This window comes from Eutrigla gurnardus (genome assembly GCF_963514095.1).
Source record: "Eutrigla gurnardus genome assembly, chromosome: 1".
NCBI lineage: Eukaryota > Metazoa > Chordata > Actinopteri > Perciformes > Triglidae > Eutrigla > Eutrigla gurnardus.
This window is the reverse complement of record NC_139915.1, coordinates 7,143,976-7,163,385: the sequence shown is the minus strand read 5'-3', so window position 1 is coordinate 7,163,385 and position 19,410 is coordinate 7,143,976. Positions and strand designations below refer to the sequence as shown.

At 43.1% G+C, this 19,410-nt stretch overlaps 1 protein-coding gene across 5 annotated transcripts in view; it reads left to right on the top strand.

Moving 5' to 3' along the window:
• The window catches only part of ntrk3b (neurotrophic tyrosine kinase, receptor, type 3b), a 172,838-nt gene that overhangs the window by 84,647 nt on the left and 68,781 nt on the right, over positions 1 to 19,410 (top strand). For 2 of the 5 annotated variants that reach the window (XM_084003335.1, XM_084003338.1), the window contains exons 8-11: positions 5,445 to 5,750; positions 6,382 to 6,396; positions 9,748 to 9,803; positions 10,923 to 11,025. In XM_084003335.1, coding sequence (XP_083859461.1) covers positions 5,445 to 5,750; positions 6,382 to 6,396; positions 9,748 to 9,803; positions 10,923 to 11,025 — 480 coding nt within the window. The remainder of the gene's footprint in view (positions 1 to 5,444; positions 5,751 to 6,381; positions 6,397 to 9,747; positions 9,804 to 10,922; positions 11,026 to 19,410) is intronic. The other 3 variants (XM_084003337.1, XM_084003339.1, XM_084003336.1) reach the window with 2 other exon arrangements.

Genomic DNA, 19,410 nt, shown 5'->3' with positions numbered 1-19,410 from the left:
GACAGAAAATGTCAAATGTTTTGGGGGAAAATATGAATTCCTCACTGGTAATCCATATTGTTCATCTTCTTCGGGGTAATTATGTTTGTACACCGATGTCCAAAAGCTATCGTAAATATTTGGTAGCCGATACAAGCTGTCGGCTTTTAACACAGTAGATCTGCTGCTTTAGATTTTGACTGACATATAGGGAAGAGCAAACATCTTTTTCTGTTTAAATGCACTCTCAGCACACTGATCAATTCACTCTCACCAATCTCATGTCATCTACAAAAAAAATAAAATAAAAAAGCTCTGACAAATGGGTTGCAGTTAGTAACTAACTTGTAGGCATTTTGTTTTTTCCATCCGGTCCATGAACGTGATCTCAGGAACGCCTTAACATGCACTTGGACATTACTCAAGATTTGATGCAAATTATGACAATTTCACACAAATGACTAATTGGATAATATGATAAAGTGATGACATTTCGGACAGACATGGATGTTAACTGCAACTTGACTGCTTGGCGCAGACCAGCAGGTGGTAATTCTAGTTCCTTCAGGAGTTGACAGAGACTAAAACAGAGCTTCAATAAAAGGAGAGTGAATATTGGATCTACATTGTTCAGATGGCTATGACTCTAAATGAATGATAATGCTCCGTGGCTGGCAGATGTTTACACACACACACACCGTCTACACCATCCAAATCATATACTTTGTATGCTCAACCATAAACCAAACATCCTTAAATGCGTCCTTCAAAATTAATTTTGCAAAGCTTTTCAGTATACAAAAGATATTGTGTTGGTGACAGATTTGTGCTCAATGAATGAAATGCAAGAGATGTATCGACTGCGCTGCCTGAATCATGTTGAATCACGGTTTATTATCCTGAATCAATAACAACTGGTAGCATTTAGCAAGATCACAATGGTGACATAAATTGTGTATAGACTTGGTTATTATTCACAAATTTCCCCATTGTTGGACTAATAGAGGTTATCTTATCTTAGTTGATGCTTTTTTAGTTCTGCAGCCAGTAGATCATAACAGTAATAGTCGCGCTGAGTTTTATTTTAACTGGACAAAATCTGGCAGACCACAAAGCCTGTAAGTCATGAAAAAAACAAAGTATTGAGAACGAGCCGGTACAGTATGAATGCTTGGAGGCTAGCCTTCCTTTGCATGAGATGTCTTTCATGGCAGCTCTGATGGATTTGTGTTGTAGACTGAAATATATATTTTATTAATAACACTGACGGTCTGAGAGAATAATTTACAAGAGGGAGGAAAAATCTCCATGAAGCAGCGCAGCCAAATTATGCAGGTACATTTAGAATGCAATGACGTGTTGCACAGTTACAAACCAAGTGAAATTGATGTAGCCAATTAGCAAGAATATACCCTCCAGGCCACATGAAAGCTCAGCCTTGATCCAAGCGGAAAGAGGGGGGGAAAAATCCCCCCAGCAATGCTACTATTTGGTTACCATCTGAATGCCCCTGTAAAATCCAGACCATGAATCATTCTATATATGTCAACTCTATGATAAGTTCACCCTGTGGATCAGCCCAGGGCAGATTGGGGACGGACTGTATTCAACGCCACTATTTATTAAAGGTGTCTGACATGTTCTCTTTGTATCAAGCTTGCTGTTGTAGAGCTCAGTCTATTGTGGCTGTTTGGAATGCATCAAGCCACAAGACAGGAGAGATTTGTCATCAATTCAAACACTCCCCACTGAAGCAGCGCTGCTATGGACCATGCTAGAATGACAGATTGACTTTGCAGCATCTAGTCTTCAGGGCTTCCTCCACACGGACACTCTATGGATATACATTTGCAGGCATTTATTTTCTTCCCTCTCTCTGTTGACACTCTCTGCTGGCGCTGCAAATTAACTTATTAATTTTTCACCACATGCTCCGATGGTAATTACATTTCCTCCCCTGTGCAGCCTATTGTCTCTGGAAATGTCATAAAATAGCTTAAACTGCTGCTCTGATTAGGGAGTAATCTGATTGACAGCCAAATTACCAGCCGTCAAGTAACATTCCCTGCATTCAAAGATGAGTTCCCCTTCTTTTTTTTTTTAGCAAAAGTGTAATTAGCCACAATGCAAATTCAGCAAGCCATTGTTCTGCTGCTGCCTGGAACAATGGCAATTCTACAGCATTGTGTACTCACATAGGTTGCTGTGTTCTTTCCCTTTTAGTCCTATGGTATAGGCATGGTGTAGCTTTCTATTAAGAACAAGCCGCTAAGAAGAAGTTCTGTTCCCTGAGCTCCACTGGTTGAGCAAGGCGTTAACCCTAATAATGAGTAATTAATGAGGAAATGTAGGTGATTGAATCTCTCAAGAGACTCTTAATAATACCACTAGACTGCTTCTTACGGGTTAGAATCTTAATCACAACGTGGTTCAACCCAGAGGGAATGAAACTCCCCGTCACCGCCGGCCATGACGTCCTATCTGGCCAGAACATGGCATTTGAAATACGCCAACGGGGGTTACCACTGGATAACATTGCACAAGCAGCCTTCACATTCACCATGCTCACTGATCAAACGCATGGAGCTATCAAAGCTTGTCATCTATATGAGTGCCACAAGGACACCATGTTGTTAAGGACCAGCACAGAGCGCAGGAATGGCTGTATTGTATTGTATTGACTGAGACCGGGATGACAGCCATGCTGAAGGGAGAATGGATCGGTCCCTAACTGTCTATCAACAAGAGAATTTCTCTCTCTGTGTCTTTATGCTGCACAGCTATATACCACCCTCACTTCACGCCTGTCATCCTCCCTGCTCTCTCTTTCCTTTCTCTCCTCCATATCTCCTCTCTTTTCCCGGCTTGTGCTCCAAATCACAGCTCTGCATACGCCCCCACACCAGCACATTCACACACAAGCGCACTCTTGCCTTCGCCTTAAGTGCAACTGAATGACTTTGTTGTCACTATTGTCTAGCAGGAACAATATCACCAAAGCGGTTCATGAAATGACAGCATTCAGGCTAAATACGGCATTCATCTCTTTACTCACCTTTTTTTTTTTACTTTGCAACAGCAGTTATCTTTATTATCAATTTATCTGACAATAATTTATAAATTATTGAATCCCAGCCTGTCACTGCATTAATGAGAAGTGCTGTGTTTGCAATACGGGTGTTGAAAACAAATCAAAGTTCAATGGGTGTCAATGGTTTATATTTCATTTAAGTAATCCCTTATACAGACACTGCATTATGACTTTACATAGTTTTGTTTTTTAGCGCACTAGTTTGAATGAAATAGCTCCACATCTATTATAGAGATTGCCATTAAACTGTGTACACACCTTCATCATCAGCAGAGAATAAGTCCTACTGACTTTGCAGATTACCTGATCTTTCCCATTGCGCCGCCAGAGTTTTCACTTCTCTAGTAAAATATACCACAAAAATATGTCATTCTTGTTAGCCAAAGCATGAATCCTGCTGACTGATACTTGCATGGAATGTCTCAACAAGTATCAGATGACCATGAAATTGGCTTCCGACATGCATGACTCCCTCAGGATGGATTGACTTATTATGTGATGCCACTATAAGTTCAAATTTGTAACTTCTTTATACTAATACATTTCATGCTTTAGTTCTTGAAGGTAATTGGACCACACCACCAAAATGTTCATCAGCCTTAGTATTTCGTGTTTCATAGTATTACGCAAATGCTAGCAATATCAGCATATTAACATTTTCATCATAAGCAGCAGAGGGTTGTTTTTATAATTCATGTAAAATAAGCATTAATACTGTTATCGCTACTGTCTATTTAACAAAAAAAAGAAACATGACAGAGATGGCTTTGTCTTTTCACAGGCAGATAAAGCAAATGCCACCAATATCATTGAACAAAGGCGCATATCTATGGTGGCAATCTGTATCACTCAGAAGAGCTCATTAATTACTTCATTGTTGCTCTCTGTGGGGCCCCCAACTAATGGGCCCTAGTGCAACCACACTGCTTGCACTGTCTGTATTTACGCCCCTGATTTTTACCCACAAATAAAACCTGGTCCCAAGGAATATTACTGGATGTCTGGGCAAAACTATGAAGCTGCCTAATAGTGTGCTCTGTGTTCTTAAAGTAATGGGAAATAGGAAATTTGGAGGATACACAATCACAAAGGGTCATAGGAAAGGGAAAGTCTAGGGGCCAAACAACAAACTTCTGCCCCAAAAAATGTAATCCAACCATACAAATTCAGAATTTAGAGCCTGTAATCATCAGATATTTGTTTTTGTTTTTTAATCAATAAATGACCCCAGTCCCATTTCTTGATTCAAGTACAGACTCATTGGAGGGTTGTCTGAATGGTAAACACAAATGCAACCACAATCTAGCAAATGTAAATAGGATTGCTCACACATGCCAATAGAAACTGCAGACTTCATTGAAGCCCAGCATGAGACAAAGCGAGGGTGTTTTGTGTGTGTGTGTGTGTGTGTGTGTGTGTGTGTGTGTGTGTGTGTGTGTGAGAGAGAGAGAGAGAGAGAGAGAGAGAGAGAGAGAGAGAGAGAGAGAGAGAGAGAGAGAATGGTAGAAATGGTGGGTAGATTTGGTGGGGGAGAGATGGGAGGGGTGGGGGCAGACACAGAAAGACTGCCAGGTAATGCCGTCTGCCAAATATTTCCTTTTGATAATGTAGCAGCCAGAGTGACTCATCACAAAGACAAATCAGTGTATAAATTGTTTATGAAATGTATCTGATGGTATTAAAGTGATAAATTGCCTCTCAGCTTGGCGGCATTTTGGATTCAGAGGTGTGTTGCTGCACGTTAGTAAAAGAGGAGCTTTGTGCTTGTGTTTATTCAGCAGATATTCCTCCTTCAATTTCCAGCAGGAGGAGTCCCTCTATCTGTTTTGTTTTTCTCACCGCCCCGTGTGCTGCTCCAGTATGTAGCACACAGTAAAATGCTCTTTGCCACTCCGGGGCAAGAAACCTGCTTCGTAAATGTCATGCTGCCCATAACAAATCAGACAACTGCTGCTTTTTTGTATGTTTGTGAGACTCTTCTGGCCATCGGGTGACGACGACTCTGGTTGCAAAAAGAAGTCTGATTGTATGGAAGTATATGAGAAGATGACCCTACTTCTCACTTGATTATCTCAATAAACATTATAAACAGTGTATGGGGGGTTGGGCTGGACCTGCATGTAACCTCCTACAATCTTTGTGTGAGGAAGACGGAGAACCCGAACAGAACCCACGCTCACACGGGGAGAACATGACTCCAACTCAAGTCTTGTGTGTTTAACACTAACTTTGTTTCAATAGGGGAAAGAGAACCTTAAGGTGGTCCAGGAACCACTCATTCTGCTCTTTCCCTCACGCTATGGCCAGAGTGTCAGCATGCCTTGAACGATTGCCTGTAATCCGAATGACATGCTTTCTCTTCTTTTTACTGCAGTCCCTCCAATCATCATGAGGCTGGCTGAGCCCGAGCAGCGCCACGATACCTGCATCGAGTTCACGGTTCGGGGCTACCCCCATCCTAAGCTGCGCTGGTTCTACAGGCAGAAGGAGATTCTCCAGAACGATTACATCCGAACGGAGATGGACTTCTACCAGGACTATCTGGAGGGCTGCCTGACCTTCCAGAACCCAACGCACATCAACAATGGCAACTACACTCTTGAGGCCAGCAACCCGTTGGGGACGGTCACCAAGACGGTGTATGGTCACTTCCTTATGGCGCCAGGCATCGATGATGAGGGTGGGTGGATCATTCCTGCTTGGTAGCTATTCCTCACTATTGATGAGTTATACACTGGCGGCAGCTGGCAGCACTGATGTCCCCATAATCACAATTGAAAGTGTACTCGTGGGTAAAATGTCATTTATACAGGGGTTATTAACACATTTTTACTGCCTCAACATTGTCTCCCTTCTTCTGGATTTAAATTAGAACAAAAGCACAGGAGAAAAAAAGAAATACTGCCAAGTAACTCCCTGATTCCCACATGAGCTAGTGTGGCCCACTTTTGCATAGCATTACGATTGGAACAAGTCTTCGACTAGTTGAATTTCTTGTTTAAACTACCTGTTGTATGACATACAGGTTCCGTCCTAGGCGGAAGAACTATTGGGAGCCTTTAGTTTTTATTAAAATCTGGCCAGGGTGTAGGTTGTGAAGCTGATGGCTGCCGGCTGGATCGCAGCCAGAGTTCATCCAAAGTTCAGTCAGGTAGATTGTTCACTTGCAGTTCATCTTGAGTTCACCGGGGGGGTGGGAGGGTAAACCCACAAAGGCTGGCAAATTTCTCCTCATGGTCAATATTTGAAGGTTAATACCTTGTGTCAATTTATTGACATAGTGTGACTTTCTCTGTCTTCTCTTCTTGCAGAAATAGTGGATCCAGGTGAGTTTGTGTTTTCAAATTCAAACCTGCTATTTATTTGGTTTAGTTTTTTTTTTTTTTTTTTTTTACCTCTTGTTTGTTTGGTATCATTATACACACACACACACACACACACACACACACACACACACACACACATGCCAACATGTCACCATCACTGTTAACACCATGGAGAAATTTGTTGACTTTGTGTTGCATTTCATAAAAAGCTGTTAAACATTGCTGTTCAATTTTCTGGACCCTGATGGTATAATTAATCTCCAGGAAGGCTTTGCTATAAACATAGCCGGATGCTATATTCATTTATATACCTTGCTCAAGGGCATCTAATGTTGTTGCGGGGGATCCTTCTTATTGGATCATTCCAGACTTTCAAGAGAGTGAAACTGCTTCTTTTTCAGGTTGTTTGAGGGCTCTAAAGCAGCCACTCAGTGGTTCGTGGTTTCCAATTCCATATATCAGACACTTCTCAGCATTTTTTAATTATGTACATCTACAGTCCACTGGTTGGTAAGCAGCTCTACTTGAGCAGCTGGGCTTTATTACATTGAACAACTGCTTGCAAAGCCATTCTATGCTTAGTTCCTGTTACTACTCTTTGTTGATAACGGTGGTAGATTTACCACTCGAAATGCTTATTCATTTAAGCAACACGTGGTAGACAATTATAGCCGCTACTATGCTATGACGCTACCGCTGCAATTAACTACTAAGATGACTTTAACACTTAGCTGTAAAGTTGATCTTGAATTATGAAGCTAACTTTGCCAACAGCTTCACACCAAAAGCCAGATGGATCCAGAAGGTTACCACTTTCCAAATATGGTCACTTCAGTCCACCGGTTGCCAAAAAAACAGACAAACAAGATGGCGATGGCCGAAATCCGAGATGGAGACGGCCAAAACGCCAAACTCAAGGCCTCAAAATCGTAGTCAACAAACCGGCTGAAGTCATGATGGCTACTCCCACTTCTTACATACAGTCTCTGCTATGAGCCCACGATATAATGGAGCCTTGGAAGTAATGCTGGGTTACTGCTATAGGTATTGTTACTCTCTCACTACAGGCCCTTGAGCGCCGCTTCAACATGGAGAAATCTAAATAGATGCAAACAAGGATGTAAGATTCATGCGGAAGGTTACCAGGACACCCTAGGTTTTAGACAAGCCTTCCCTTACCTCCAACGAACCAGCCCCAGTGTTAACAAGCTAGCATCCCACCCCTTTAGCTGGTGAGGTGGGAATGTTTTCTAAGATCCAAGTGCAGTCAGATTGCTGGAATGATGCTCCGACCCGCTCTCACACTGCATCGTAAATCTCCCGCGTGTGCAGTGTGTGGTTTGGCCTCGGGCTGTTGTGGCAGCCTCGGAGCGGACAGCTTAAACTAAATGGGCTGGTCCGATCTCTGACCTTCATCAGAGTCTTCTTCCATCTCACATTCCATGTGAGGGCCGTTCTTCCTAATCAGCCGCGGATTATAAGGCGGGGGCATGGGATGGAAACGGATCGACGCCGGCTGCGTGGCATTATGCCGGGCAAAGACTTGGAGTTGTTACACATATATACACGCATGCCCACTTTTGGGAGTGAGGCAGGTTATGATGAGTGTTAGACATTACAGCGGCGGCATGTGAGGGAGTTCAGCCGTGGAAGGGAGACTGACAGGCCGCTGAGGAGAGAGCAGGGCAGTCTGAGGAGGAGTGACCGAGAGGATAGAGGATAGTTAGTGTGTGTGTGTGTGTGTGTGTGTGTGTGTGTGTGTGTGTGTGTGTGTGTGTGTGTGTGTGTGTGTGTGTGTGTGTGTGTGTGTGTGTGTGTGTGTGTGTTTGAGTTTGAGCCGGTGGCGGTGGCGGCGAGTCTACCATGTGGTCATTAATTTGCCCACAATTACGCTCTGATGTCCTGGCTGGAGGCCTCAGTCTGGAGTTTCCCTGACACCAGTTCATCTCGTTTCATGGCTCCGTCTCCGTCCTTACACTCCTCGCCACGCTGCTGCCAACACTCCTTTTGTAAAGGTGCGGCATGTAGCGTTTTAATATGACTACTGTAGACCGGGTCCAGCAGGATCCAGATCGGTTGGGTCCAATTTTAAGTTTTAGTTGGTGCTGTATATTTTTTCAGCTCATTTAATGAAATCTAATTCAACATTTGCTGCTCTTGGCTATGTGAGTTTTTTTTTTCAGGCTTGGGTCTGGCTAAAACTCTGGATGGCACATTTAAGGCTTTGTTAGGAACCGTGTGACAGGCCTCAGGCGGACTTCGGCATTTAAGGCTGTGCAGGTTTCTAATTGGAGGCTTTTTATCAGCCTCAACGCACTGCATTGTTCATAGAGATGCTCCAATCATGTTTTTGTTAATAATTTTGTGTTGTTGTAGCAGCTGGTTAACAAGGCTCCACCTTTTTCTTTACCACCTTACCTAAGGAAATTAATTATTATATTTTTTATTCTAATAAATTAGTAGTTTAACTGCTTAGAGCTCATGTTAGGAAGTTAAACAAGTCATAATCATAAGGCATCATAAGGCATTAAATGTCTATTTTATATCGCTATGAAAACATCTCCTGAAAAGGTATTCAAATTTCTCACCAAAAAGAAAAAACAAGTACACATTTACATTTGAACACATCTCCAATACTCATTATTACTGAATAGAGCTTGAACACATCAGAATATAACTCAATGGAACCTCCGTTGACGTTAACTGCTTTGTTTTAGTAGCATGGCTCGTTAATTAGGCATCAGTGCCAATCTCCAGATTTCATATTTTTCCTGAATATTGGCTCAGCAGATCCCTCGGGGCTTCCCAAATTGTTCATCAACGTTTCCTCACATTGTGTCAACCTTTTATGTCACAAAACAGTCACAAGGTTCTTCTGTTTACGCCAATCCACTCCTGAGACGACGGATAATTACAGCTGGGAGATTTAAGATGGATTGAATACTCGGAGAGTTTATAGGAACCAGGAAACACATGAATGAGGGAAGAAAAATCATATTTTCAACCAGCAATGAGAACATTTATAAAACCATTAGGCTTTGTAGAGATACAGAATATGATCATATACACTAGAGAGCACATCAGGTCGCCTCATTCCAGCTTGTAAAACATGTGCATTAACCTGTGTAAGTGTTGCTTACTTTTTAATGAGATAATAGGAACATAAACGGGTTCATACAGCAGACTGAAGACAACATGGCTCATTCTAGTGCATGCTGCAATAAGAAATCACACAAAAGTGTGAAACTCAGTTTAGCAAACGATCACTGTAAATAAGTGTGGGAGAAAACCACAGCCATTAAAGGTTTATTCTCAGCCATTGATGCCTGTTTTGTGTTTTTGTGTTTCCAGTTTCTTCGACGCCGTCGGATGGTAATTCAGGCCGACCAGATGAAGATACTTTTGGGGTGAGTTTTCTCCTTAATGATGTTGATGAAACAGCTGCTTAAGATGTTGCCTCTGGACACGACAGAGCTGCTGCGTGCTTCGCCACAAATCTAAACTGCTTTTGTCAGAGGACCCTTGTGGGGGTTCGTACTGTGTGTTGACATGCAGCGCTGAGGAACAAAGTCTACAAACACACCAAACGATGTTAGTCATTTTTCAAAGTTGTACGTTGGTAATGAAAGCCGCGCTGGAGAGTTTTTCCGCTGTAGTTCGGCAGATTGAAAGAGATGCTAACAATAGCCTGGTTAATGGGCGTTTTAACGTCATAGCAGGAGAAGCACAGATGCGTTTAATGATACTGATGATGGCGGGTTACAAATGTAAGCTAATTAGCCTGAGATGCTAACATTTGCAGCTTGTGTTAGAACCGATAAACACACTGTTCAATGAATTCCTTACACTTTTGGTGTTCGAAGTTACTTCACTCACATGCTCGCCACAAAATAAAAATCCTGCAGCCATTTTTTAACTTGTCATAGCAGGAAAACAAGTGAAACAAATTAAATCACAATGGCTCCATTTAAATCTTAATCCGTTGATATATTTCCATTTTGATTTGCTCGGAAAACAACTGTTAATTTCATTATTAAACAGTGCATTTGAGATTGGAACATTAAATCATGTTTGTGATGATAATAAGCCAAGTGTTTTGTGTGAATAAAAAAAAATGGCAGCTGTCTGTATTTTGATTAATTTCAGCATGTATTTGTTACTTGTCCAAATGAGTCAGAGTTGGACTAACTTGATGAGAAATAACTGGTTTGTAGCGATGATGATGATGATATGAGCTTTTGGCTCTAAAGTAGCTACTGCCTTTTTTTTTTTTTTTTTCCAAACACCACAGCGAATAAGTCTGACTATAGATAAGGATCATATTTAAATCACATTCTGTCAACTGCAAGACATCGCAGCCGAGACAGGTGTTGGAGTTTTTTTTTCTCCCGGACTGCTGTAATCTACGAGAACGCAGCAGTCACAGTCTAGTGGATTAAACTCTGATTTGCAGTATTTAAGGTGATCAGGAATCTGGGAGGATTATGATGTGAACCCAGTCTGAAGCAGCGTTTCATTTTTTTCAGGTCTCCATCGCCGTGGGTTTGGCGGGCTTCGCTTGCGTCCTCCTCCTCGTCCTTTTTGTTCTCATCAACAAATATGGCCGGCGCTCCAAATTCGGTATGAAAGGTAAGTCTGCACAAACGGGCAGATAGGCCTGCAGACAACTTTGTTTTTTTGCCTTTCCGCCCGTTGCATCATTGTGCAGAATCCATTCCCCCAGCCTATCTTCTATTCAGAACCTTTGTTCATCAGAACATGTACATTTGCAGCTGTAGAAGTCGTACTTCTTACTGCATGTTTACACGACCGTTACTGCACGTTAGTCATATTCCCAAGAGGATTTGTTTGGAGAAACATTTTATATTTTCCCCTTGTGGAAGGGACTACTCATAGTCTTGGCAACTGATGCCAGACCCTGGGATTTTGTGTTGATGCCTGCCAGCTGAAGGACATATACATTCACAACCGCCCATACATGTGCACACCTCACACACTGACCGTGTCTGCCATGTGGAGCGTTCACAGACGGGATCCTCAATTAATTAGTGGACTTGGTGCTGTCGATCACACTGAGAAATTCAATAGGATTAACATGGCTTTTGTGCGTGCTGAGCTTTCATTTTGTGTCAGCTCCAGGTTTTTTTTGCTTCTGGGGGTTTGGTGTTGTGGAAGAGGCAAAAGACGTCGTAGCGCTAATCTAAGAACAGAGAGGAGAGGGCGGTGGTCGCTCTGGTCCTGTGATTCAGGTTCAAGTGTTTGCCCACCCAGCCGGTTTTGTTTCCGCTCCGTTCTGTCGATTTCAAGCATTTGTCACTTTGCCCTCTTTAATCACACAACGTTGTTACACCGCGCCACCGTGACCCAATACCTCCAACCACGCATTTTCCCCCTTTCATACCGCTAGCGTGGTATAAAGTAGCATTAGCCGCCGCCACCCCTTAATTAGCTACTTTACAGGATTAGAGGTTCGTTACTTACCTCGGTAAAGAAGTCTTCGCTGTAATTATTTAGGGGGTTGGCAATTATTGCATTGGTCTAAAGCTGGCTCTAATCAAGGATGAGTCTCATACAGGAGTTAATGAGGCTTTGCAGACGTGTTTGTAATGTCATGGCAAGTCACAGGAATTTAAGCTGCACGAACAAACACAGAAGAGACAAACAATCCCGATAAGAAAGGAAATTAAGAAAAAAAGGCAAGATGTTAGAAAAGAAGAGATCACATAGAGATCATCATAGAGAGATAGACCCTTTGTGTTTACAGTCTATGAGATACCGTTTAATGGGTGAGACAGTTGCTCGCTAATGAGGTGCAGTAACTTTCTTATTCCTTTTTTTTTATCCAAAGCACTTTCATACAGTAGATGTCAATGCATTTTACAAACAGAGTAGTTTGACATTCAAAATTTCAGAAGAAAATCATGTAAAACCCATGTAAAACTCTAGTCTATCTGTGGGAATCTGTAGTATGGCACGGCCTCATTTTTTTACACGTGCTTTGGAATAAAAGGAGGCACTTCTTCATATTGCTGGCAGCACTGAGGGCTTTGCATGTTTTAATGCTCAGAGCACCCAGCGTTACTGTAGGAGTTATTATAACTCTCCTGCAAAAGGGTGCTTGAAATGCAGTTTCAGGACTCTCCAAGCAGGAGCCATGAAGAGCCTAATTTATCTCCTTGATGGCAAAGTCCAAAGTTCTCTTGGACGCTGTAGGGAGTCATTTTAAAAACGGCATTGCATGGCTGTCTCACTGACCACCACGTGGCTCTCCAGCAGCGTACAATGCAATATGTTAAGATCGCCCGCTTTGCTCAAGGGCACTTCAACAGTTTCTGTCAAGAGACTGAGAAGCATTTCTCATACATTTTTCTCTGCTCACGTTTTGTTCCCAGCTGCCTTGTTCAAGGTAACAACTAGTTTTATGAATGACTATGGTGGTGCAGTGGGGGGGGGGGCATGTTTGGAGGTTGAGCTATGGCCACTGCGGAGGATTTTTTTTATCTCCAGCTTTACAATAAGGTTGATGTTATGTAGAGCTTGTGCTGCAGCATAGTGTGTTACTGCCCTGTTCTACTGTATTGTTTCCAACATGTTTAGCTTTATATCTTCATGTACAGATTTAAGTTTAACTGAACGGAAAAATGCCTTTTTTTTTAACCATTTAGATCACACAAGTAAATAGAAAAGATTTCTTTGTATTTTCCTATCAAAATCCAATGTTTATTTCCCTCTGGAAAACTTAATATTTGTGCTAAATCAGCTAGTTCCAACCACTATCAACCATAAGCTGGGGACAATTATGATCTTTTCAATGATCAAATCAAATTCCTCCCAAAGTTATGTCCCACCTGCCTGTTTCACTCAGAAATACGTGACCGTACGGAAGCCAGATACCCTTGAAATGCCGTTTCAGCTCAACTTAAGGAGCTAAATTTGAAATGATGCTGCTTCACGTCAAAAAGGGCCAGTTGAGGTGGTTCGGGCATCTGATCAGAATTCCAACTCCCTTTAGATGTGTTACCGACACGTCCAACTGGGAAGCAGCCCTGGGGTAGACCCAGAAGATGCTGGATTATTTATCCCATCTAGCCTTGGAATGCGTCGGGTCCCCCCGGAGGAGCTGGAAAGCGTTGCTGGGGAGAGATCTGGAATGTCCTCCTAAGCCTGCTTCCCCCGTTGCCCGGCCCCAGATAAGTAGAAGCCAATGAATAGAGCGATGGATGGAAATTGGACATTCAAAGCAGATCTATAGCCCTCACACGGCTCTCAACATAGGGACGGCTACTGGTACTGTTAATCAGCGTCTAACAGTGTTCACCTGGGGGAGTGGAGCAGGAGAGTGGGCGCTACGCAGCCGTAAAGACGTCGCTATTAGCTGTAACTACTAACTAGCTACACAGCTAACCAGTGGGGCACGCTTACGTGCACTAAAAGGCCTGCATGGCAGACCCGGCTATGTTATCAAAGAACAGAGAAGCGACTTTCTACTCAGCTAGACTTAACCCCATTATATCTTTACATAGCAAATAGTTGTCTGGACGTCACACAGAGAACCTTTATCAAATACGAAGCTTCAACATCAGCACTGTTTGTCCATCCCCTGCTTTTCTATCAGGTAGTAGTTTGTATGGCCGTGACGTGAGTGCTATACATAAGCCACTTCAGTTTTAATAGAGATGCTGCTCTCCTCACAGTCACCGTGAGTGATTGAAGGTGTAAAAGCCTTAAAGAGAGTTGATGTAAGAGTGGACTCTGGTCAGGACCTCACACTGTTTTATACAAAAGCCTGATTTGTCCTCTCTCTGTGTGTGTGTGTGTGTGTGTGTGTGTGAGAGAGAGAGAGAGAGGGAGAGATCCCCTCCCACTCTTGTTCTGGAGAATCAGCTGGAAGGCCTGAAGAAGTCATTACCTTTGGATGGAGCCATAATGGATTTTCGCTCCACTAAATCACTGTGGCTCTTTTGGCTGTTTGAGTTTGATCACCGACCGTTTCTGGGCATCCAATAAAAACTCTGTTTTTTATTTATTTTTTTCTCCTCTTTATGTGACTGGAGGGTGTTTGTGTGCGTGTGTGTGTGTGTGTGTGTGTGTGTGTGTGTGTGTGTGTGTGTGTGTTCGTGTGTGAGAGGTCCATTCAATTGATTTGCTAGCATTTCAAGGCCCACCGCCAGGTCCGTCCACCGGCTGCCCTGCGTTTACAGCTCTGACTGATATACTTCAGCTCAGTTTATGTGGTTGTAATTGTGGTTTTATGAAAGGTGCTTTGACTGTCCGCATGTGTCCGTGTGTGCACGTGTAAAATGGACCTACGTTATAGATAACCTGTTGGTCTGATCAATATTTTCTCAACTTGCCTCCCAGCCTAAGTATCTTGCTGTCGAAGCAGCAGGCTCATCTTTTACAGTGATTCACACCAGTGGGTTTCAAGTGTCTTTCACACTGTTTTTTTTGTCAGCGGGGAATCAATAATGCTTCTTTAGAAGAAGACGCTCAGCATGTCAGTAATAAGTATCATGCTCCCCTGTCATCTTTTATTATGTTCTGGTAGAAAATTACCCCACTCCTGCTGCTGTAACTGCAGCCAATATACAACTAAATGTATATCATTTTGTCACCTTCCCTGTCTTCTGGAGGAAATCTCCTGAAAAACAGGCATCCAGGCCAGACGCTTTCCGATATTTCTATTTTTTTTATTTATTTTTTTTATTCAGCCTTATTTGGTGCATCGTCTTTTTTTTTTTTTTTTTACAGTCGATGGCCCAAACCTGACTTTAAAAACTGTAATTGACTGCAAAGACTGGAACAAATTCCCCCGGCACTAAAGTGATTTTAAGCTTTTCTCTCGTTTGGGTGAACAAGTGAACAGAAGAAAAGAAAATCAAAATACTATAAGATAAGACGATGACAAGAAACTGAAATGTGACTGATTCTCACTGAACATTCTCTGTTAACTACTTTTGTCAGCACAACAATGCAGTAACTTCTCCTGATCTGATCTGGAAATGAAACCATTTTGAACTAATTCTGAGGGTCCCCATAGGACTCGGGCATCAATGCCTCATTGTGCTGCATTCTGGGTATTTCTGGGGCTCATCCACAATAGTTGTTGGCAGCTGCTGTATATTTATATAAGGAGCAGATGATGCGGTAGTATTTTTGGCTACTCGTCACAGCTCGAGTTTAGACCAAAAATATACAGTGAACAAACAAAAGGCAGAGGTAACGCGTCAGGATTCTGTGATGAATGGTGATGACGGCATCAAGTGACATTCATTTTAGGGAAGCAAGATGCTTGTAGTTATTCATCAGTAGTTCAAGTTTTCTTATTCTATTTTTATAAAGCATTCAGTACCCTGGAAAAGCTGTCAAACTAGATAATACAATACAGTTGTATGGCATTCAGTCTCAGTATGTGTTCATGTTTTACAAAAAGGTTGTACAACGATGATAGCAATCATGATGATAGCAATCATGATGATAGCGGCAAATACGCAGCTTCAGGTATTGGGGTCGGTGTTGAATAGGAAAAAGATGGTATTTCATTCAGATGCAGGTGTGCAGCCTTTGTTACTATGTGGTAGAGCGAGTCCTCCTCCAAAGGGAAGGTCCATGGTTCGATTCCTGGCTCCTCCAGTCCACATGCGGAAGATGAGAGGAGCTCCTGATGTGCAGGCGGCTCCTCTGCCATCAGTGAATGAATGTGTGTGGACTGAATGTAGTGTAAAGCATAAGTGAAAAGGACTATAAAAAGCGCTATAGAAATGCAGGTCCATTAACCTTCAGACAGAGCCAGAGCTAGCTATTCCCAGTCTTCATGCTAAGAGTTCAGTGTGGTATCCATCTTCTCATCTAACTCTTGACGTGGAGGCAACAAAGCATATTACCCAAAGTGAAACCCGCCATCACGGTGTTTACACTCCGGCCGGCTTCATTCGCTGGACAAACTGCACTTCCAGGCCAGTGTGCCTGTTGGATAAATCACACACGAGTCTGTAGGTACAGAATGCTTCTGAAGGAAATTTGGCCCTCAGTCTTTAACCCTATTAAATACGGCCAGGCTGAAAGTGCTGACCGAGGCAAATGACTGACTCATAAATGCTGAGACACCAAGAAGGGAGGGGGAGATGGAGCCGAGTTAGACGGAGTGGCCAGGAGGCTACCTGGGAGTCAAGGTGAGCAGACGCTCTGCTCATTTAATCACATGGAGCCATCCAGCTGTTTAGTTAACGCCGGGGCCGCTCGGCGTTCGGTGCTGTCTGGACTGAGACTGGGACATTTTTTAAGACACTCTCGCTCTCATTGGAATTCAGATTTGAAGCAACATTCGTCATGTTTTTTTTTTTCCACATGCTGACAGACATGTAGGTAAATCACAAAGATGACTGGAACGCGCTGACACACACACCTGCTCCGCTGACACACACACCATCACACACGATCTGTGCCCTGCAGCATCCTGCTCGACTCTGATCCAGGCGTGTGTGTCAGGCCGGCTTACCCTCCTCTCCGCTACATTACCTGAACCAGGCCTGGGGATGATCGCCCACACTCATACACACACGCATACACACACACACACACACACACACACACACACACACACACACACACAACAGGGTTTACCGCATCACTGCCTCGCTTGGCCTCCAGTGGCCAGAGAGTGAGCCTTGCCCTGAGCAGCGAGACATGTCCATCTGCAGACAGACAGGCAGACTCCTGCAATGCGGCCGTACAAATGTCCAGCACATTTTCATTTTTCATTTCCAAAAATGTTTCAGTGAAATGTGATTAACATAGATACATGTCACTGTTTCCAGTGGTGGAAAGTAACAAAGTTACTGCAGTCCAGGTACTTTTAAGTACTTAACTCTAAGTATTTCTACTTTGCTACATAACTTTTTACTGCATTCTATTTATGTAACACCTACTTTGAAGAGCAACATTTTTCACAGAAAAACAACGTTTATGGCATAAGTGCTCCAGTTATATAGATGAAAAGACACATGGAGACAAAAATGTAGTGCATTTCACTGGAGCAGCCATTGCTATATAATTTGATGATATCACATCTAGCACAGGATTGAATATCATGCACCAGTTGTATACATTTTTGTCAGTTTTACACACAAAAAACGTCATTTATTTCAACATTTATTTCCACATTGGCAAACATATTTGAATGCGTTGATGATGGGTGTTTCGGTGGAAATCGTGCGGCGTGGTGCAACACAGTGGATGTAGTTGTAATAACAGAGAGCATGTTGGAAAATGGCGAGTTTTCTTATAAGTGATTCCGAGCTTAATCTGAAATAAACAGCCGTGTTATTGGAAAACAAACAACTGAATCCGAAGTGTAAATCCACACTAAGTCACAGAGGGCAGAGAGCTGCTAACACATTAACACTCTCACTAATCGTGCGCAGATGGAGGAATCTAAATGTTTGGCTCTCCTCATCCTGGACACACTGTTCAATGCACATTTCAGGCCCGGTTTGTGTACGCGACTGTATCGCTATCAAGACGTTTTTTTTCCTTCGGTTTTCAAAAACATCTACGACATCAGCAGGACACAGAGATACAGCTTCCTCCCCCCTCCTGTCTTCCCTGCACAAATGGTGTTTGCCCTTTGCACCGTTGCTACAGCACCAGCCGTCTTAATTGGCTGTAATTCATTCTTCTGAAAGCATGCGACAGATGGGGACTGCCAAGGAAACAGCAACAGGCCCGGGGAAGCGTTTCTTGTTATATCTCTTCCCAGAAAAGACAGTGCATTTCCACCGTGGCTGTCGTCATATTGCGGTATCTGCCGCCGATGCCGCAGATCGCCGGCGCTTTTAGTGAACCCTAAAAGGATTAAGATGCTGCCTGCAGCCTTTCAGCTGCAGCATAATCTCACATATCGTCCCTTAGCTCTTTTTGCAGCTTGAATGGAAAACGGAAATACCAACAACAACAACCAAAAAAAAAAAGGGGCTGCTTACTTATTTACAGTATCTCACTTAGAGTTGCATGAGAGCCTTCCCTGGGAGTTTTGGCTGTCCCTGGATGAATATAGAGTGCAGGCTGGCCTAGGGTTATTGCTGTTCCTGGTACAAATAGGGTTTCTATTTATTGTTTTATTTTGTTTTGGACTTGGGAGTGTTAGCGCAAGACTGCTAACAGCTAAGTGCCCTCTGTCCTCTTGGTGTCTTTCTGCAAAGCTGTGCGCTGCTCTGCTGCTCCACGCATTGTGAAGTAAGTCCCGGTAAAAGGCCGGCCTCGCACAGCGGTCCTGTTGAATGCACTTTGACTCTGCGTTTGGAAGCTTCTTCCCTTTTAACACGTTGCTATCAATAGTTCAGGAGGTTGCTGTAGATCTTCTGAGTGTAACAATAGCTTAAAAACGTCTTTAAAGTTTCAGCACAACGCAGATGTAGGAGTAGAGGAAGAAGCTGCACTCTTCTACCGCAGGCTTTCTGAGCGGCTGCAGCGGTTCTGGCTCCGTCCCCCACGGGGGGAATTGTTCAGAATATATCATCTTTGCTGCTATTTTTCAGTCATGGAAAGCTACGAGAGCTAGCTGCGTGAGAGACACTTAATGAATACAAATGCAGTTGCACTGTAAACCATTTAAGAGGCAGAGCTGTCTGCGGTGCAGCTGAACAATAGGTCCATGAAAAGGCATCAGGGACAACGTCTACAACTCCATTCAGCTACATGCTGTTTCAATTAGCATTGATCAGGAAAGTGTCCTTTATCTGGAGTAGTGACAAACGTTCTGGGTATCTAAGCAGTGCATCAGCGATGCCAGTCCAATATTGTCGAGTGAGCCCAACGCTTTAATCACTTTTGAATCTTCACACTTAAAACCGTCCTTTAGCTCATTGCAGCAGCACAATGCTTCATTATTAACCCCTCACAGCTCAAGCACAGTCTTTTGTCGGACATGTGCTGTTGCCTAAATGACTTTTTCTTTTCAGTGGCGCCTCCTGTTGGGGACATCGTCCCTGTGGGGGGCGCCAGAATTACATCCAC